The sequence below is a fragment of the Camelina sativa genome, chromosome 8, assembly GCF_000633955.1.
Source record: "Camelina sativa cultivar DH55 chromosome 8, Cs, whole genome shotgun sequence".
In the NCBI taxonomy this organism is placed as follows: Eukaryota; Viridiplantae; Streptophyta; class Magnoliopsida; order Brassicales; family Brassicaceae; genus Camelina; species Camelina sativa.
The window spans coordinates 13,386,127-13,408,181 of NC_025692.1; the positions used below are offsets into that span (position 1 = coordinate 13,386,127).

The 22,055-nt window shown below is 39.3% G+C and overlaps 2 protein-coding genes, 1 long non-coding RNA gene and 1 pseudogene across 3 annotated transcripts; 2 read left to right on the forward strand and 2 right to left on the reverse strand.

The window, feature by feature from the left end:
• On the forward strand, positions 2,310 to 3,521 carry LOC104709503 (protein WAVE-DAMPENED 2-like). Its single transcript, XM_010426104.2, has 5 exons — positions 2,310 to 2,448; positions 2,771 to 2,940; positions 3,025 to 3,165; positions 3,272 to 3,343; positions 3,417 to 3,521. The coding sequence occupies exons 2-5, from the start codon at positions 2,779 to 2,781 to the stop codon at positions 3,519 to 3,521; spliced, it is 480 nt and encodes a 159-aa protein (XP_010424406.1). The 5' UTR covers positions 2,310 to 2,448; positions 2,771 to 2,778.
• On the forward strand, positions 3,538 to 4,773 carry LOC104707116 (protein WAVE-DAMPENED 2). The gene is made up of 5 exons (XM_010423398.1): positions 3,538 to 3,701; positions 3,786 to 3,926; positions 4,033 to 4,104; positions 4,178 to 4,288; positions 4,379 to 4,773. Exons 1-5 carry the CDS (start codon positions 3,540 to 3,542, stop codon positions 4,502 to 4,504), a joined length of 612 nt encoding a protein of 203 aa, XP_010421700.1. The 5' UTR covers positions 3,538 to 3,539; the 3' UTR covers positions 4,505 to 4,773.
• Positions 6,855 to 9,527, reverse strand: LOC104707117 (annotated as a pseudogene).
• LOC104707118 lies at positions 13,805 to 15,478 on the reverse strand. The gene is made up of 4 exons (XR_754555.2): positions 15,180 to 15,478; positions 14,906 to 14,983; positions 14,608 to 14,808; positions 13,805 to 14,174 (listed from the first exon to the last, which is right to left on the reverse strand). It is a non-coding gene; the product is annotated as an uncharacterized LOC104707118 (long non-coding RNA).

Below are 22,055 nucleotides of genomic sequence, written 5' to 3' on the forward strand. Positions count from 1 at the left end.
AAGCTGGAGATTTCTCTGATCCGCTTGTTATGTGTTGTTAGGCTTGTTAGAATGTTGTTTGGGAAGTTGGGAAGCTTTCTTGTGGCTAAGGATCAAGTATTGTGGTTGTAGGAACGAAGATCCGGCGAGAAGCTTCGGGGAGAAACGATGCTCGGCATGTGCATCGGTCGATGCACTTTGTGCGTCGGTCGATGCAACTGCAAGGACGGTGCGAGAAACCTGGGGGTTTCGTGCTATGTCGAGTATGCGTCGGTCGATGCAAGTGTACCTTGCATCGGTCGATGCGTACCATGTGTCGGTCGACGCAACCCCGTACTTGTGTCGGTCGATGCATGTTGGTGTCGGTCGATGCTTGGCCCTGATTTGTTATTGTTGATTGTTGATTGTTGATTGATGGTTAGAGATGTCTTTATTGCTTGTGTGTGTAGCCCATTAGATGGGAGGATTGCCTTACTGAGTGATTATAAAATACTCATGCATTGCAATTTGTGTTTGTGGTGTAGGTAAAGGCAAAGTGTGATCGTGGAATCAAGGCAATGAAGGGGAGGATGTTCTAGGGACTCAATTGGTTGTTGTCTGACATTGCTAGGTTGCTAGAGTTGGGTCATTATAAACATTGCTAGGTTGTTGGTTCTATGTTTTATGTTGGTTGAATTTGGATATTATTTATGTTATAATTATTGGTTTATTATTGGATATTTATTGATTAATGGTATTTGTTATTCTGCTGCTGGTTGTGATTGTAGATAGGTGGCTAGTGGGTATGGGACTACTAGTTGTAGATTATTTATTATTATTATTATTTACTTTTTATTATTTATCAAAAAAAAACGGGTCGGGTCGTTTCAATTAGTGTCTAGGAGCTTTCAAGTTTGTTTTTTAAGTCTGAATTAATTTTACAAAATGAATATACATATAGTCATTCTTTTACAAACCCAAACCGACATAAAATTTTATATAATTGTAAAATTTAAAACTCTAATTACTCTTTGATAATTTTTTTTGGTCAAATATGATATATAATTTTGGTTTAGTTGTAAAATCTAAACTCTAACCACTTTTTATAAATCCAAATCGATATATAATTTCGTTTTAATTGTAAAATCAAAATCCTAATCTTTATAAACCCAAACGGACATATACTTTTGTTTAATTGTAAAATCTAAACCTTTATCCTCCTTTATGAATCTATACCGATATTAATTTTGTTTAATTGTAAAATCTAAATTCTAATGCTTATTTATAAAATCAAACCGATATATAATATCGTTTGACTGAAAAATCTAAACTCAAACTGATATTTAACCTTGTTTAATTTAAAAATATACAAATGTTATTTCTTTAATCTGTTTTGATTTTTTTGATTTTTTTTTTATATATTTTTAATATAGTATTACATGGTATATTACTCTATTTTTATTGGTTACGTTAAGCTAATAAGTGGTGAATAGGAAACTTCATCCCTAAAAAAGAATCCAAATATTTTTCATTTTTTTATATACTTTCTGTTTTTTAGATTATCTAACTTTATTTATGATACAAAGTTACTAAACTAAAACAGGATAGTATTTTTTTGGGATTTTTTTCCCAAAACGAAATTGATTCAAAAAAAAAAAACGTTTTCTTTGTGTCGACCATTTAAAGTTCTCATCTCTTTAAATCTCAAACTTTGTAGTCTAGCTCTGTGTTTTGTCTGTCAGCATTCATCAAGATTTCGAAACAAACTACCTAAAAAGTTGTAGAAATTTTAAAAGCTAATGACAAGAGGACCCAAAGATAGATTCGAGAGCATAAGAATTGGGTCGTTGGGTGTTTTATCCCTTGTATCGGCGTTAGCTAACGTCGTCAACATTGACGACGCGAACTCAAAAGCACGACAAAAGCAAAAGAAGATTTCACGTGTTATCCGAGGATGTTTTATATTACGCGACAATTTTTCAATTCAACTTTGTCGACACATATAAATTAAGATAAAGATGCAATTCTTTAACAAAAAAAAGATAAAGATGCAATTATCTTTGACTGTTTTAAATATCATTTTTCAGTTCAGAAAGCAAAAAAGAAACGTGACTATAAGTTTCAATTCATAAAAAATTAAGTTTCAATTCATCAACAACTTTTTATTTTTGGCTGAACAATCATCTTTTCGTATATTTCATTCCCAAGAATTTATATTTAGAATTAAAAATTACTAGAAATAGACGAAAGCTGTTAAGGGAAACAATACTTAAAAAAAACAAACAAAAACAGAGCCAATATATATCCAACAGCTAACAAACCAAACACACTTCCAAAACAGTATCCGCACAAAAACAGAACCAATCTTTATTTTCTTGAGAGAGACAGACAGAGATAAAGAATAAAAAACAAAATCTTTTTGTTCTTGTCTGAACGGCAGATCGGAAGCTGTAGACTTATCAAGAATTATTTTTCAATCAGACAAGATCTGTAAGAAAATTATATAACATTTCTTTGTTTCCATTTTTTTTTCTCTCCCTATTTTTGTATCTTGTTCGAGGAAAATGTGATTTCATTTCTTAATCCTTTCTACTCAAATTGTTTTTGAAAAAGTTCTATTATCCAATTTCTGTGGGTTTATGTGAATTTTGCTGGTCATTTCTTTTCTGATTCTGACGAAATTCAGATAATCAGCAACCTAATCTTGGTATAAATATTGGAAAACAACAGATTTCAAACCTTTAGCGTTTGGAGTTAATTAAAATGGAATTTAAAATATATTTGGAATCTTGTTTTTGGTGAATATTGGCAGTAGTTGAAATGAGAAGAGAAGTTGTTGAGTCGGTGAGCACCGATGCATCTAATGAAAGGGTTCACGTGTCTCCCAAGATAGCTGCAGAGGAAGAAGATTATGAGGTTAAGGAATGCACTGAGGAGAACTCTCTCTCTCAAAATCATAAATCTTCTAGTGTAATCACAGAGGTATTGTATTAAAGAGAAGGGATGGTAATGAATTGAGATTTGTAAGTGGTTTTTTCACTCTTTCTGTTCTTGATTATATATCAGAATGATGTGGAGAAGAAGCATTTGGATCATGAAGAAGATGATTGTTCTGTTGCTTCTTCGTTAAAGAATGCAAAGTCGAAAGTAACTCATGGAACCGCTCCACGATTTAGGAGTGCACAGCGCGCTGAGAAACGTAAAGAGGTAGGTTCAATTGTGTCTATTACATTTACTAATAACCTGACAGATAATATATAATAAGTTAGTTATATTCTGTTTTGTTCTGATTTAAGTCTTTTTGTGATTTTAGTATTACCAAAAGCTTGAAGAGAAACACCAAGCACTTGAAGCTGAAAGGATCGAGCTTGAACAAAGGCAAAAGGCAAGAATCTTTTTAGTAACTAAATCAAGAAAATGTTTTCTGAAAATCTAAAATGGGAAACACAAATATGCAGGAAGAACAAGAAGCAGCCATTAAACAGCTTCGGAAAAACCTCAAGTTTAAGGCTAATCCCGTTCCTGATTTCTATTNAATATATTTGGAATCTTGTTTTTGGTGAATATTGGCAGTAGTTGAAATGAGAAGAGAAGTTGTTGAGTCGGTGAGCACCGATGCATCTAATGAAAGGGTTCACGTGTCTCCCAAGATAGCTGCAGAGGAAGAAGATTATGAGGTTAAGGAATGCACTGAGGAGAACTCTCTCTCTCAAAATCATAAATCTTCTAATGTAATCACAGAGGTATTGTATTAAAGAGAAGGGATGGTAATGAATTGAGATTTGTAAGTGGTTTTTTCACTCTTTCTGTTCTTGATTATATATCAGAATGATGTGGAGAAGAAGCATTTGGATCATGAAGAAGATGATTGTTCTGTTGCTTCTTCGTTAAAGAATGCAAAGTCGAAAGTAACTCATGGAACCGCTCCACGATTTAGGAGTGCACAGCGCGCTGAGAAACGTAAAGAGGTAGGTTCAATTGTGTCTATTACATTTACTAATAACCTGACAGATAATATATAATAAGTTAGTTATATTCTGTTTTGTTCTGATTTAAGTCTTTTTGTGATTTTAGTATTACCAAAAGCTTGAAGAGAAACACCAAGCACTTGAAGCTGAAAGGATCGAGCTTGAACAAAGGCAAAAGGCAAGAATCTTTTTAGTAACTAAATCAAGAAAATGTTTTCTGAAAATCTAAAATGGGAAACACAAATATGCAGGAAGAACAAGAAGCAGCCATTAAACAGCTTCGGAAAAACCTCAAGTTTAAGGCTAATCCCGTTCCTGATTTCTATTATCAAGGACCTCCCGCGAGACCAGAGCTCAAGAAGGTAAGTCTCTCATCTATGTTAGGATTTAAGATGATCTCACATGTTTCTTGTGCGACAAGCAAACTTATGTTCAACGATAATTAAATGTAGTATCCATTGACGCGTCCTAAGTCGCCGAAACTCAATCTATCCCGGAGAAAGAGTTGCAGCGATGCGATTAGCACGAATGGTGAAGAGAATTCAAAGTCACAGAACAGCCACAGCGTGGTAGAATAAGGTTGAAGCCCTCAAGAAGAATCCATGGAGGAAGATGTTTTTATAACCTAATTTTACTGGACCGGACTATACCAAATTTTATTTACGGTTAATTCTGGTATTTGTTCTGTTTCACAGTTGTGCTCGTCAGAACGATTATTGATTGTTTTGTTTTGTTTTTCACGTCTGTCTCTACTTGATTTCGGTTTTAAATTTACGTAACGTTTAAATATGAAATTGTATATTTTAAGTGTTGAGGAATCTTGGATATAAAGTTTGCATCGATTATATTGGTCGTTGATTTGTATGGAGTTATAATTCCTTTGTTGCTAAAATAGTACTATAGTAAAATAGAAAATGGTATAATTGTGATCTCACTGCATTTTATACCATAGCTTGATAGCTACACAATCTTTGAAGAGAGCTGGACCGAACCAAATTTTTTGGTTCGGGTCTGAATTCTGAGTGATCCGTTCTCTGTTTGGTTCGTCCAAACCGAACTGTTAACCATAAACTGTAAACCATTTCAACGTGAGGAACCTATTATGAAAACTGTAGGACCCCGACCCTAAAATTCTGTACCATACCGTACATGTTCGATAATACCATACCGTACACGTTCGATAATTCAATTTAGGGCCTATCAATTTATAACTCATTCCTTTAACAATATGCGACAACGACTAAGTAAAACAGGTTAAATAAATCTTAAACATGCATCCAAATTAATTAAAAAGGGTTCTTGTACAACGTATTCATGCAATAGGACAACATCTCGTTTAAAAGACTAGACCATAAATCAAATTACCCAAATCCACTATCCTCTTCCTTCCTTGCCTTCGTCACGCGAGCTGGTCAGCCATATAATTTCTGGTCATCGAAAGGAGGCGTAAGCAAAGCAAGTTTTGCTTAGTGGAGCCGTCATCCCGTCTCACTAGGCTTAGCTCAATAATCTCAATCCAAACACATGTTAAATCAATCAAGTCATGCATGTCAAATAACCCATAGGATAGTTGTCCAAATCACTTAGACCAACCATCGATTTATTGCAATAAAACATTAACCAAGACAAGCAAGCAATCAAGAATTTTAACCCGATCGGTCAAGATATCAACCATAGAACTCGGCCATAGTCACGCACTCACCTTCGGTTTTGACCTAAGGTGTTAAACTCTTGGTTCCTATGCGCAAATTTGATCCCCGCCTCTACACGGACAGATCAACATCGTTACTATCCGATGTTAGAACCATATGCTATCGACGAACCAGGGTTGGAGAATCACTTACCAATTCCTCCCTCGAGTATGACTTAGGATCTCTCGGTTTAAGGCTCGGCGGAACTCTCGCTCTTTTCTCTCTTTCTCTTTCTAGCGGCGGATTAAGGATTTATGCGTTACTCTCTCGAGAGAGCAAGGGGTTCTACCATATATATAGGATCGGCTAGACCGCCTTGGACTTGCCAAAACAATAAGCCCTGTAATGGCCCGACCACCACCTCTTAGTGGACCCCATGTCCAATCCCAGTCCATGGGCCCACCTTTTTTAATGGGCCTCACGTCCTGTCACTACGCCCGTGAGCCCATCCATATCCGACAGCCGGTTTGCGACGTCCGGGAGGTTTTAAAGACTTGTTACCGTCCCTACAAATCACCGCATGATCTTTCCCTGTGTTGTGTCCTCACTCGCACAATTCCGATAGTCACTTGCCGGAAGGTCACTCATCCTGAGACTACTCCAGCTCAAGCACGCTTAGCTGTGGAGTTCTCTCAGGACCCTTGACCAAAAAGATAAGTTCACTTTGGTGCCAAAGGTGGCCAAATCAATTCTTTTAAACCTCTCTGCAAGTCTCTGAAACCAGGATGTCAAAATTCACCCCATTAACATATCGCAACGTCCTCGTTGCACACCAAGACCGTCACTCCCGACGATGTGAGTCCGCTCGACTCCACACTCGTCTTGGTTCAACTCTGATACCACTTGTAACGTCTCGACCGCCACCTCTTAGTGGGCCCCATGTTCAATCCCATTCCATGGCCCACTTTTCTTAATGGGCTCACGTCTTCTCACTAGGCCCGTGAGCCCATCCTTATCCGACGGCCGGTTTGCTACGTCCGAGAGGTTTTAAAATATTGTTACTGTCCCTACAAATCACCACATGATCTTTCCCTGTGTTTTGTCATCACTCGCACAGTTCCGAGAGTCACTTCCCGGAAGATCACCCATCTTGAGATTACTCCAGCTCAACGATGCTTAACTATGCAGTTCTCTCAGGATCCTTGACCGAAAAGATCAGCGCACTTTGGTAACATAGGTGGCCAAATCAATTCTTTTAAACCTCTCCGCAAGTCTCTGAAACCGGGGTGTCACAAGCGCTATCGCCCCAATATTCCTTTATTTTTCGCAACTATCCTTATCCCACTAAATTGCTTTTTCCGCCAGTTTCCATTTCCATCGAGTTCCCTTTTCCATCGGTCGGCCTAAATCTTACGCAAAGATTTTCGAGTCCCCGGGCCATCCATCAGCCCATAGTCATGTCGGTCTAACCCTATCCCATTGGCATCGTCCCGATCTATCATTCACCGATGCGACCATTTCCGGACAATCCTACTTTACTATCACTCGTACTATCTCTCAGACTGTCACTCCCACTGTCACTTAGACTAAGTACCAAAATTTTCCATTTCATCCAGAAACTTACATGTCTGCATCATCAATCACTGTAAACTTGGGATTCCGTTTCTTCAATTCAAACATCTGTTCACTACTTCGGTAGTCTCGAACTCCCCATTCTCAATCAGTTCCCTTTCACTTATCGAACTCACGGCCAGTGTCCAACTGTACCACGTTCGTTGCTATGTGTACCGCCATACATACTACCTATGTACCACTATTATTACCGCGTACGTACCAAGGTTCGTACCGCTAACCGTACCGCACACGTACCGCTGGTCCGGCCAGCGCGGGTTGTTACAGAAACCCTCTTATTGTTTTTCAGATCTTTGCTTTCTCCTTTTGTCGACACAAGCTTCAGACCCTCTGGTGGGCAAAGAGTGTTTAACTCCGCCTTTTTGTTTTAGCCACTCAAACTTCACAGTTCTCCTCTGTTTCTTTACATCTTTGTATGTTCTTGTGAGTTCATAGATCAATCTTTTCTAAGTCTCGAATGCAAATTGTTGTGAGTGAGTCTTTGCCATCAAATCTTGCCTTCGAGAGGCAGATGATTATTTGATTAGAGAGAAACAGAGGAACCAAATCATACAAGATACTGAGAGCTACATCAGGTTACCGTTGCTGAACATCTCATGCAAACCAAAAAAAATTATACATTTTGCATATATAACTATACGTCTAAACCTATATGTTAATAAGGCTGAAGCCATATTTGTGATGCAAGAAATATACAAGGCCAGAATCAGGTATGAGCTGATTATGAAGAGGGTAATCTTGAATGGTTATGCTCACCTTCATAAGTCACTATTAGCAACGAAGTTTCGTCTACATATCGCTCCACATGCTTCCTCGCTGGACAGCCTCGCACGCTGCTACATTTATAGTATCCTCTGCAACATTGAAAAACAAGCAGCTATTTTAAATCAAACATATGACCAAAGTCCAATGTTTTTTTCTTTTTCTTGTGATGTTACTTACCTACGATGAGGAGAACCCTTTATTGGCTTTTGTCCATATTTCCTCCACGAATATTCATTCGGAGGTATATCCGCAATCGTGTTACTGATTGCTGGTACTTTAATCGATCGTTTCACCCTCAATTTCCTGTAAACAAACTTCAAAACATTGAATCAAATAAACTCTTGCGACAGTATTTCTCAAAGAAGTTAAGAAACAAAAACAAACAAACACCTTTTCTTGGAACAATGACATTTGCTTCTACTTCCACATTTCAAGTCCTCTTGGAATGCTGTGACATATGATCGGATCCTTGAGGTAGTCCGAACAAATGAAACGAGTTCCTATCGTAATCCGTCACACTATGATCCATACTAAGAGATGAAACAAACGATCTTGATCCATTTGAGATACTAGGGAATAACAACTACCACCACAAGACCCATCAAACCTCAGACTTAAACCACTTTTGCTTCTAGAGTACACTCCTTGCTGGTGGCTATGAATAAACTGATAAGGTTTTGGATCAACAGCTCGGAAAGACGGTGGCTTTAGCTCAAGAAACGACTTGTCAACACACATTTTCTGGTCAAACAACATCAATGAAGGATGATGACTCGGTTTCTGTTTTGGGTCAATTTCACCATAGCCAGCTGGTACAATCTGAAGAGGCTTTGGTGCTAGAACTTGAATACAACCACTAATGGCATTATTATCGCAAATTGGACTTTGCAAAAACATGTGTTGAGGCAACAAAAAAGCACTAAACTTGTAGTTGCTGTTGAGTTTCTTAATCTTCCTCTGACCTAACCCTCTAGTCAAAAGAGAAGAGACTCTCTTGAACTTGGAAACAGATTCTCTAGTTTCAACCATTAAAGACTTGGAATCATTGTTTGTTGTGATAAAAGATTCAACACTCTATGACAGCTTTCCACAGCTGCTTTGTTTGCAGCTTCAACTTCTTCCATTTTCTTCAACACAAGTAAACAAAACAAAACAAAACAACCCTAATTTCTCTCTCAACTCAAAAACCCAATTCACAAACTCAGATCCCCTTACAAAGAAGGAACTTGCCTACTTTAACCAAAACTCAAACGCTGAAAACCTTTTTGTAAAAGAAAAGAAACATCATGATGAGCTAGCTCAAAACCTAAAATGTATAGGGGTTATAAAAGGTGAGATCTTTTTCCATACGAATTAAGGAAAAAAAATAAAAGATTAGCTCATGAACAAGAAATCTCCCAGAAACGAAGGGTTAAAAGCAGAATATTCTTTCTCTCTAGAAGATGAATAAACAAAAAGATTTATAAGAACAAGAAAACAATAAAGCAAAGCTTCGAGAGAGGTGGGAGAAGAGGGGGTGAAGTGGAGTTTGGGTGTTGAGAGATGGTATTGGTCGTCATAATCACAGAGGAAGGAGAAAAAAAAACAGAGTTCTCTGTAAAAGATTTTGTGGTGGGTTCCATTTGTAGACCTACTTTGCATCTACTTTTTCTTTCTTGTTTGCGAAAATGTATATAAGACGTGTTGAATAAAAATTTCAACTATTTAATGGTTGTAGAAGGGTGTTGAAAAAACAAAAAAACTGAAGTAGATTGATAGTAGTTGAAAAGATTCAACCTGTTGAAACACACCAAATTTGGGATCAATACAATGTAACATACGCCAACCAAAAACTCTGTGTTTAAGAGATGGGTGTCGATCGACACCAATAATTTATGGTTCGACCAGTTCGATTTAATTGTCGATTTAGATCGGTTTAGTTCAAGAAAAAACATAGAACCGAGTATTTAAGGAGAAAAGTTGACCTAGGTCGTGTTTTTGTCGTTTATGACCCTTGAGAGAGTGAGAAAAAAAAGAAAACAGTGTTCTTGAGGTTTTGGGAGAGATTGTGAGATTTCTTGGTTGTTCTTGGGAGATCTAAGGCTAGGAGGGTGTTAGAAGCTTGCTAGAAGGTTTGGATTCGTTGTTGTTGGTCAGAATATTCCTGCAAAGACGTGAGTGCATGACCATGGCTGATATAAGCCTGAGATTTCCGTTGTCTTACTTGTTTGTTGTTGTTTTGTGGTGTTTTCTTGCTTGTTATGGTTGTTATAGGGTTCCTACGGATTCATGGGTATTGGGCGGATTAGAGGTGATAGGAAGCGAGATGCGACTCTCGGCTTCGAGCGGATCGCGGTTGCAGAGTCAGTGACTATCAACACCAGGTGGGTGTCGGTCGACACCAAGGATCAGCATCGATCGACACTGTGGGGTTGTGTCGGTCGACACCAATGCCAGTGTTGGTCGACACTTGGCTGGTGTCGGTCCACACCTCCCTTCCAGTGAAGATGATACTTGCTTCCTGGTTTGTATGTCTTGTCTGTTGTTTGTGTTTGACATTGGCATCTCAGTTGCTTATGTGGATAGCCCCGTAGATGGAAGGATTGCCTCACTGAGAGTTTGCCAAATACTCATGCATCTCAAATTGTGTTTGTGGTGCAGGTAAAGGCAAAATGTTATCGTTGAATCAAAGTAATGAAGAGGATAATGTTCTAGTGGCTCGATTGGTTGTCGTCTGGCTTCTGTTAGGTTGCTAGAGATGGGTCAATACAACATTGCTAAGTTGCTGGTTCTTTGTTTCATGTTGTTTGGTTATTGGGTAACTGCTATGATCTAATATTGGTTATTTTATTATTAGATATTTTTTGGATATTGGTATTTGTTGTTTAATTTCCGATGTTTGGTTTGATTGTGGTTAGGTGGCTAGTGAGTATGGGACCACTAGCTTAGATTAATATTAGTATTATTAATATTTATTAAAAAAAACGGGTCGGGTCATTTCAGTTTGGTATCAAAGCCCTTACGGTTCTAGGTTTGGGTTCACTAGGTTTTTGTTGTTGATGTTGCGATTGCATGCTTTGATTGATTATGTGTGGCACGGAGTCCTAGAGCATCCTTTTCGAGCCTACATTGTGATTTCAAGGTGAGGTTTTGTTTTGTGTTCTGTTGAATTGCGTGCTTAGCCTTCTGTTCATGGTAGTGCAGATGGTTAGAGGTGGTGCTGTTGCTGGTCGAGGACGCGGACGTGTTCATGGACGCGGTCGTGGTCGTGGTAGGGGCAGAGTCCCAGCGGTTAGTGATACCGTGGGCCAAAGTGAGACAGTTGAGGGCTTCTAGGAGGGGTCCATGAGTGTGGCTGGAGGTAATGATAGGGCCGTAGACGCTGATAGAGTCGGTGTGGGCAGTATCGGTGTCCAGGTGGCCAATGATACTAGGGTTCCAGATGCGGGAGTCCCAGCAGGTGGAGCCCCTAGAGGAAGCGTTAAACTTGCGGGCTTGTAGACACAGTTTTTGGAGCGGATACCAGGAGTGGTACCGGCTCATGCACAGGTAGTGCCGCCAGTGGCGGGAGAGGTGCAGCAGCCAGTGGCTGCGGATGTAGGGGTTCATTCTTGTTATGTCAGTATGCTGAGGGAGATGAACTATATTGTTACCGAGCAGTTTTCGGGAGGTGCTGATCCTACTGTTGCTGATGCGTGGAGGACGAGAGTGGAATGTAACTTCCAGTCTCTCAGATGTCCTCAGGAATTTTGGGTGGATATAGCGGTCCACATGGTGTTAATTCTCACCCATCGTTACCTATAGCGTCCAACGCTCCTAGAGTCAAACGCACAACCACCGTAGAGAACATAGAAAATAGAGATCTCAACGCTTAGATAAGTCATGGTCATGCACTCACCTCTAATTTGGATAAAAATGACGAATAACAGCAAGAACAATGCCAACAACAATATAGCTCATGCCTTCCTTGCTTAATAACATTAAAACCTCACCCTTATTTTCCTCTTATACTCCCAAACCCTTTATAAAGGTTTACGACTTGACCTCCCATATTGTGCCTCATAAGGAGCCATACTAATACTCGTCTGATAGTTATTGTTAGTTTCCCATACAGCTAGTGACCACCCCAATCCAGAACACACATCCGCCACAAATCTTCGGGAGTATGGATCATCCTCTCAGATTGCCCAAGTAACGCCCGCAAATCAGAATCCCTGTTTTGGGTGTGCATCGATCGATGCAGGTTGTACATCGAACGATGCAAGGTTCGCTTATGCGGGTCAACTTAAGTCAAACACTCGTTTAGTTGTGTTTTTGGGTTTGAAAACCCTAACGTGGGCTATAAAAAGGGAAAAATTGACATTGTTAGGGATTTGACGGAGACGCGAGGAATTGCATTGGTCGATGCAAGGACCAAGGACTTTGCATCGGTCAACGACAGGTGTGTGTGTGTCGACGCAAGCGCGTAGTGTCAACGCTAGGAGTTTGTCGGTCGACGCATGTGCGAAGAGTTGACGCAAGTGCGCATAGTATACTCTTATGTTCAGAGTTGTTTGGTTTGCTTGATTTTGTGTATTGTTTGTGTTTGTGTGTTCGCTTGTGTGTATAAACCAGTAGATGGGTGTAACATCCGTGAACCGGAATCCCGGTTTATGTGCGGACGAGTTTAAGTTAAACGCTGCATTTTGGGTTACGGAAAACCCTTAACACGAGTTTCTGTCTCATTAGTCGTGTTTAGCCGCTTTTGAGAGAAAGAAAAGAGAGAAAAGGTGTTTCTAAGTGTTCTTGAGTGTTCCTGAGGAGTTTGCAAGATTGGAAGCTGTTACTGTAGAGATATGTAGCTGGGATCGTTGTAGGAGCTTCTTGGAAGTGTTTTCTTGCTTGTTTGAGGTTCAGAATCGTCTTGGCAAAGGTAAGTGCATGACCATGGCTTATCTAACATGGAGATTTCTCTAATCTGCTTGTTATGTGTTGTTAGGCTTGTTAGTATGTTAGTTGGGACGTTGGGAAGCTTTCTTGTGGCTTGGGATCGAGTTTTGTGGTTGTAGGAACGAAGATCCGGCAAGAAGCTTCGGGGAAAAATGATGCTCGACATATGCGTCGGTCGATGAAAATGCGAGGATGGCGTGTTAAACCTAGGGTTTTCGTGCTATGTCGAGCATGCGTCGGTCGATGCAGTGTGCATGTCGGTCGATGCAAGCCTTGTGTCGGTCGATGCAACCCCAATGGGTGTCAGTCGATGCATGGTTGGTGTCGGTCGATGCATAGTCCTGGTTTGTTATTAATGTTTGTTGATTGTTGATTGATGGTTAGAGATGTCTCTATTGCTTGTGTGTATAGCCCAATAGATGGGAGAATTGCCTTACTAAGTGTTTATTAAATACTCATGCATTGCAAATTGTGTTTGTGGTGCAGGTAAAGGCAAAGTTTGATCGTGGAATCAAGGCAATGAAGAGGAGGATGTTCTAGGGACTCGATTGGATGTTGTCTGGCTTGCTAGATTGCTAGAGTTGAGTCCTAAAATGTTGTTTAGGATTGCTGGTTCTATGCACTACAAGAAAAGTGAATATTAATAGCGTGTCATATCCCCTATGGTAGGATTTCATAGTGCTCTTACAGACGTAGTCTATACGCCCGTTATAAAAAGTATGAGACTTTAGATAACGTTTTTTCCGTATGCTATAATTTAGGTGATTTAACATAGCGCTGTTTTATATGCAATATAAAATTATATAATAACACTTTTTTGTGCAATATTAAAGTTTATAATAGCAGTTTTTGGTTGTTATCATTTTTTTAATGTATATTACCATAATGCTAAAATAATCATAATTACGATTTAATTTTTGTTTATTAAATCAAAATTTAAAATCTGATAAACACAAATTTATAATAGAAACAAATATATGATCAATGTATTACAAAATCTGATACAAGCTTAAACCAAAGAACTACTTAACACAACACCTAAAAGAATTGAAATCAAAGACTAGTATGGTCACTGAACTTGCTCACAACCTCTTGTTCCATTTCCACAAGTTGGTGGCAAAAAGCTTCAAAGCCTTCTTTCTGCATCAACTGTGGAAGCTACTAATACCCATATGGTTTTGTCTTCAGAAACAGTGTCTTCACTTGTCTTCCTTAATAGATGTTGTTTGTCTTTCTGCTGGTGCCTTCTCTATTGCAGGAGCTTTCACCTTAACAGCATCATCTTTCTTCTCTCCTGATTTCGCTGTTTCTTCTGCAATTACAAAAGATGTTTCAGTACTTAAGTTCTGCATTTCACTGAGGAACAAAGAAACACAGTCATTCAACTCCATGAAATGCTCTCATTTCATCAAGAAGCTGTGACAAAACATAAACTAAAAAGATCTTCAAAAATCTTACCTTCATCATCGTTGTCAATAACAAAGTCAATGGAAACAGCAGATTGTTAAAAGATATCCACAATGAATCAAAGAAATAATCACCTAAAGCAACTTAAAACAGACCACAAGGATGTAGAACAGAAGGATCAACTACACTGGAATGAAGGGTTCTTGGATTTAGCTAAAAGATATAGACGCAATATCGAGTTGATGATGGTGAAACTCTACTATTCGATTCTTGTCTCAAGATGATTAAGGTGTCAGAATATATATATTCAAATGAGGAAGTCAGAGTAGAAGACTTACACCAAGAAGTTTATCCAGAACAAAACTCAACTCTATGGCTCCAAACTCAACTCAATTTTGACGTATGCTTAAAACAAGTTCAAGACATGAAAACCATTACATCTTAAACACCGTAAGAGAGAAGAACACTGGTATTGAGCAATTAGATGACCATACTGAACCTTGCTCCACCAATAATAACCTAAGCTCCACAGCTTGTACCTAATTATACACAATTCGTTAATATCAAAACAAAGCATACGAATAAAAACAATTGTTTTTCTTTGAAGGAATCACTGAAATGAAATCGGAGAAAGACCTTGAACATCTGCTCAGACCGTTCTAAAGCCTCATCGCCTAAACGAAGCACAAACCAATAACCAAACGTAGTCCCAATCTAAGAGAAACGGAGAAAACAAACAAAAACTAAGAAACGAGCATCATAAACTGAAACAAGTAACTTAAGAAGCTGATAAAGACATGGAAGAGAGAGAGAACCGTGAGAGAGAGAGAGAGAGAGAGAGAGAGATAGAGAGAGAGAGAGAGAGAGAGAGTTGATAAGAAGAATGGAGGAGAGAATGGCGTTGTTTTACTTTTGGTGGCTCCGGCGAGAATGGTGTTGAATCCGACGGTTCTGTTGAATCCCCAAAGGTTTCCGAATCAGATCCATCTCCTCCCCTCAACAACAACAAATTGAGAACATGATACTAAACCCTAAATCGATACAAATCTAACCCTAAATCGATACAAACCTAAACCCAGGAGATGTGTTGTTTACAGGAGAAAAGTAATCGAAGACGATGTGCAGAGCGAGAGAGTGAAAGGATAGATGAAAAGATTTTTTTGGCTAAGTGTTTCTTTTGTTCTTTTTGTTTTTCGACTAAAGTTAAAAACCCCACAAAATTTTTAAGAGGCGGGCAACCCAAAAATTAATCCCGCTTGAACATAAGATAACACTAATTTTATGTCATGTGCAATAAAAAAGGAGGACAGAGAAAAAAAAATTTATAATGAAAATCACACTTTCGATACCTAAATACTTTTAATAGCATAACCAATTCTTAAACGTTATAAAAAAGTAGCGTTTAACTCATTTATTGCAGAAAAAAAAAACGCTATGCTTCAGTGCGCTATTAATACTTAATTTTCTTGTAGTGCTGGTTTATGTTGATTGAAACTATTACTAGTTATTATTTTTTTTGATTATTGGATTATTAGATATTTATTAGTATTTTTATTTCTGTTGTTTGGTGTGTTTATGGTTAGGTGGCTAGTGGATATGAGATCACTAGCTCTAAAGTATTTATTTATTATTATTATTATTTATTATTTATTATAATAAAAAATGGGTCGGGTCGTTTCAGTTTGGTATAAGAGCCCTTACGGTTTTAGGTTTGGGTTCACTTAGTTTTGTGCTGTAGATGTTTGGGATTGCATGTCTTGATTGATTATGTGAGTTAGTCAATTGTGTGTGGCATGGAATCCTAGAACATCCTCTTCAAGCCTACAGTGTGATTCCACGGTGAGTTTATGTTTTTGTGTTATGTTAATTGTGTGCTTAGCCTTCTGTTCATGGTAGTGCAGATGGTTAGAGAGGGTGTTGTTGCTGGTCGTGGTCGAGGACGTGGTCGTGGTAGGGGCATAGTCCCAGTGGTTAGTGAGAGTGCGGACCAGAGTGTGACAGCTGAGGGTGTTGGCGAGTCGCAGGATGTCCAGGAGGATTCCATGAGTGTGGCCGGAGGGGCGATGTTGATGCTCCAGTGGCCGGTGATGCTAGGGTTCATGGTGTCGATCTTTCGGGCTTGTTAGCACAGTTGATAGAGCGGTTACCGGGAGTGGTACCGGCTTAGGCACCAGTAGTGCCGCCAGTGGCGGCGTGGGTGCAGCAGCCAGTGGCTGCGGATGTAGGGGTTCACTCTCGTTATGTCAGTATGCTGAGAGAGATGAACCATATTGGTACCGAGCTGTTTTCGGGAGGTACTGATCCTACGGTTGCTGATGCGCGGAGGACGAGAGTGGAACGTAACTTCCAGTCTGTCAGATGTCCTAAGGAGTTTTGGGTGATATAGCGGTTCACAACCTTACTGGGGATGCTTAGTTGTGGTGGAGTTCTGTGGCTGCTAGGAGGGTGCAGAGGGAGATATCTTGGGCTGAATTCGTCTTGGAGTTCAACCGCAAGTATTTTCCTAGGGAGGCTATAGATAGGTTGGAGGTACAGTTCCTGCAGTTAGCTCAGGGGACTCGTTCAGTGCGGAAGCTTGACTTAGAGTTCAGTCGACTTCTGAGGTATGGGGATCGGGCTATGGAGTCTGAGGAGGCTCGGATCAGGAGGTTCACTGTAGAGGGCGGAGTTATGTTACGCGTGCAGAGCTGGTTGAGACTGCGGCAGAGATCGAGGAGGACATCCGGGCACAGTCAATGGTAGTTAGTCCAGCAGTTCATCCTAAGAAGGCTCAGTATCATGGAGTTTCTAGCAAGGGCGGCAAGCCTGCGCAGGGAACCAAGAGGAGGTGGGAGGTTACGTAGAGGCCGAGTGGTGCAGGTTGCTTCGGTTATGGGAGCATGGATCACAAGGTTGCTAATTGTCCCAAGAGGAGTGCTCCGACGGCAGCGGCTCGTGTATGCTATCATTGCAAGGAGCTAGGGCACATTAGGACCTTGTACCCCAAGTTGCAGCCGATGGCAGTGGCGACGTTGCAGCAGGTGCAGCCGGGAGTGCAGCAGGTGGCACAGATTAAGCAGGCGCCACGGGTTTACACGACTGTAGAGACTGGTGGAACCAGTGCTGGGGCGATCACAACTATAATTTATGGTACTTAAACTTTGTGTATTTCAGTAGGTTCAGATTTTATGTTTTTCCTGTGATAAAGTGTTAGGTTCTCAACATATGGGGTTTGTGTAGGGACTTTGTTGGTAGGCGGGTTTAAGTCCCATGTTATGTTTGATTCTGGAGCTTCTCATAGCTTCATTACTCCGGAGTGTGCAGAGAGTGCTGAAATCGTAGGAGATCCCGGGGAGCGTATAAGAGTTGTCAGAGTTGCGGGAGGCAAATTTCTGAGGGTCATTGGACGAGCTAGGGGAGTTGATATTCAGATCGCGGGAGAGTCGTGACCAGCGGATTTGCTTATCAGTCCAGTGGAGTTGTATGCCGTTATCTTGGGGATGGATTGGTTTCATCGGCATATGGTTCATTTGGATTGCCATCGGGGTAGAGTGGAGTTTGAGCGTCCAGGAGGGAAGTTCGTTTTTCAGGGAATTAGACCGACTTCGGGGAGTCTCGTTATCTTGGCCATGCAGGCTGGGAAGATGATCGAGAAGGGCCGTGAGGCTTATTTGGTTACTATATATATGCTAGAGTCAGTAGGACAGTCTACGGTTAGCGGTATTCAGGTCGTTGAGGAGTTTAAGGATGTGTTTCAGTCATTGCAGGGATTACCACCATCTCGGTCTGATCCTTTCACGATTGAACTGGAACCGGGGATGACGCCATTATCCAAGACTCCTTACAGGATGGCTCTAACAGAGATGGCAGACCTGAAGAAGCAGTTGGAGGATTTGTTGAGAAAGGGATTCATCCGTCTAAGTGTATCACCGTGGGGAGCGCTGATGTTATTCGTTAAGAAGAAGGATTGAAGTTTTCGCTTGTGTATTGACTACAGGGGTCTGAAACGGGTCACTGTGTAGAACAAGTACCCTCTTCCCAGGATCGATGAGTTGTTGGATCAGTGTAGAGGTGCTACTTGGTTCTCCAAGATAGATCTGACATCGGGTTATCATCAGATCCGGATAGATGAGGCAGATGTGAGGAAGGCTGCATTTAGGACGAGTTATGGGCATTATGAGTTCGTGGTGATGCCTTTTGGTTTGACTAACGCGCCAGCAACGTTTATGAGATTGATGAACAACGTGTTTCAGGGGTTTCTGGACGTGTCTTTCATCATTTTCATCGACGACATCCTGCTATTTTCTAAGAGTCCTAAGGAGCATGCAGTACATTTGAGGGCAGTTTTGGAGAAGCTGAAACATCTAAGCCTAGTAAAAGGTCAACCATTGAGATCGACGATGATGATGACGATGGTGATGATGGTGACAAAGGAAATTCACAACCAAAGAAAAAAAAGAAGACAATATTCAGATGTGTGGGATGACTTTACGGTGATTACTAAGAAGGATCGCAAGGGAAAAACTAAAGAAAGAGCATTGTGCAAGCATTGTATGTCAGATTTTGCTTATGATCCACACAAAAATGGTACAAATTCATACATACGTCATTTGAAAGGGTGTAAGCTTAAGCCTAGAAATGGTGATATTAGTCAAATGATGATTAATTCAGAAGCAAGGTTGCAAGCTAGGAAGATAGATCATATGGTTTTTCGGGAAATGATAGCAAAATGTATCATTCAGCACGATCTCCCATTTGCTTATGTTGAGTATGAGAGAGTAAGATCGATTTGGAAGTATTTGAATGAAGATGTGAAATTTATCAGCCGAAACACAGCGGCAGCCGATGTTAACAAGTTTTATGAAAATGAAGCAGGGAATTTAAAGCGAAAATTAGCTAATCTTCCTGGAAGGATCAGTCTCACTTCTGATTTATGGTCTGCAATCACTCAGGAGGGATACATGTGTGTAACAACACATTACATTGACAAGAATTGGAAGCTGAACAACAAAATTCTAGCATTTTGTTGTACCGCCTCCACATACAGGTACACACTTAGCTATGGAGATTCTTGAGAAAATGAAGGAATGGGGGATTGAAAAAAAAAAGTGTTCTCACTTACTTTAGACAATGTTACTAACAACGATACAATGCAAGAGATGGTGAAAAATCAGCTTATGTTGCGAAACGATTTGTTGTGTGGAGGAGATCATTTTCATGTGAGATGTGCAGCACATGTTCTTAATATCATTGTTCAAGATGGTCTGGCAGTGATTGGTAGTTCGTTGGATAAAATCAGGTTGAGTATCAAGTATGTTCAAAGATCAGTACACCGAGAGATACTATTTGCAAAATGTGTGAAATCTGTTGGTATAAAGCATAAGGCTGGTTTGCTGTTGGATGTGAAAACAAGATGGAAATCAGCATACAAGATGCTTGATAGGGCTCTCAAGTATAGAGCTGCATTTGCTAATCTCAAAGTTATTGATGGAAAAAACTATAAGTTTTTTCCATCAGAAGATGAATGGAAACGACTCAATAGTCTGTGTGATTTGTTGGAGCCGTTTGATCAGGTTACTACTCTTATTTCAGGTTCCACATATCCAACTTCCAACTTATACTTCATGCAAGTTTGGAAGATCAATAACTGGTTGACCGTGAATGAGTTTAGTGAAGATGAAGTTATTAGAATCATGATTGTACCCATGAAGGAGAAGTTTGATAAGTATTGGGAAGAAATAAGTGATATATTTGCAATGACTACAGTGCTTGATCCAAGGTTGAAGCTAACATTTGCAAACTATTGTTTTGGTAAACTTGATAAAAGTTCTTGTCAACAGAAGATTGAACACTTGAAAAGTAAACTAACTACTATGTTTGAATCATATGAGAACAAGTCAGTTTTTGCATCACAATCTCCAGAAACACGTGAAACAGATCGCCAATGAGATGACAATGAAGGACAAAGAGGAAACTTCAGCAATTACGATGTAAGCACTCCTAAATTCTCTGTTTGACTAATTTCAGGTTTTGTTTTTTTTTTATCTGCAGATTTTGGTATATTAAACTGTAGGTTATTGGTTTTTAAGTTTCAAGTTCTTTGTTTTTTAAGAACTGCATGTGTTGGTATATTAAACTGCAGGTTTTTGGTTTTAAAGTTTCAAGTTCTAGTTGTTTAAAAAACTGCAGGTTTTGGTTTTCTAAAACTGCAGGTTCTTGTTTTTCAAAAATTGCAGGTTCTGGTTTTTCAAAAACAGCAGGTTTTCAGGTTTGGTTGTTAACTTGTTATGTTTTAGTTTCTGGTTTTTCAATTTGCAGGTTCTGTTTTTTTTTTTAAAACTGCAGGTTTTCATGTTTTGGTCGTGTTTAAGATTCTGGTTTTTAATAAATTGCAGGTTCGGTTTTCTAGTTTCAGTTTCTTAATTCTTACTGTTTCTTATGCAGGATTTCTTAACCTTTCGAAAAGAGACTGTTGTTGCTAGTGGAAAGACTTCCTTACAAATGTATCTTGATGAACCGGCAATATACATGAAGAATTTTGAGAGTTTAGACATTCTAAAGTATTGGAAAGATAACTCTCAGCGCTATGGAGAATTGGCTTCAATGGCTTGTGATCTTCTTAGTATTCCTATCACAACAGTAGCCTCTAAATCCTCCTTTAGCATTGGAGCTTGAGTTTTGAGCAAGTATAGAAGTTGTCTCCTCCCAAAAAATGTTCAAGCACTAATATGCAGTCGCAATTGGTTAAAAGGTTTTGAAGCATATGAAAATAGTAAGCAAATGTGTTTCATAAGTTTTCAATTTCACAATCTTAGACAGTGTATTAACTTGTTTTTTTTTTTGAAATCTGTAGAGGAGGAGAAAGAATCAATTGGTGAAGATGAGGCACTGCCTTCTTTCCAATCCATTGTTGATGATGAAGAAACGACTTGAGTTTTAGTTTTGTTTTAGACTTTTAAGTGTTTGAGTATAAAGTTCAGCTTTTGGTTCCATTGTTTCAGATTTTAAATGTTTCAGATTTTAAGTGTTTGAGTTTAAAGTTCAGCTTTTGGTTCCATTGTTTCAGATTTTGAATGTTTCATATTTTTTAAAACTGCAGGTTTTGGTTGCTTTAAAAACTGCAAGTTTGTTTGAGTTTCAATGTTTCAGATTCATGGTCAATGTATGAGGGTTATTCTGTTTTAATAAGTTACATATCTCAAATGATAGTACATTGATTGGAAGAAGAGAAGCAGTAGTAAGAAGCAAGTTTGCTACATTTCAGTCCCAGCTCAGATCATAAACTCTCTTACTTCATCGTCTTTACACTCTTTTCTTGATAACAAATCTTCAAAGAAGAAGAACACAACAAGCAAATTCTTCAATCACATTAAAACCTTTGGTGGTGATCGATCACATTTGATCACCTCTAATGGAAATGGACAAGGTCATACGAATGAGTTCTAGAAACAGCCTAATGGATTAGGTTACAAGCCATGCATAGACTTCAGCATTGGATACAGAAGAGAGAGTAAGAAGATTGCTAGAGAGAGGAGAAAGTATTTGATGGTGGTTGTCTCTGGTGGCTTGAATCAGCAGAAGATTCAGATTGAATGTACTACATTTAAACTTATGTAATGCCCGCGGGCTGATTGATGTTCATATATTTTACCATGTTTTCCCTTAGTTTATTCACATCTTTTGCATCTTTTGCTAGCCATTTTCATCATTATTGTGTAGCTTTAGGACTAATCATGCATTAGAGTTTAGTTGCATTGCATTTGCATCTTTTCATGCATAAACAGGTGATTTTGGAGCTTAAGGAGCA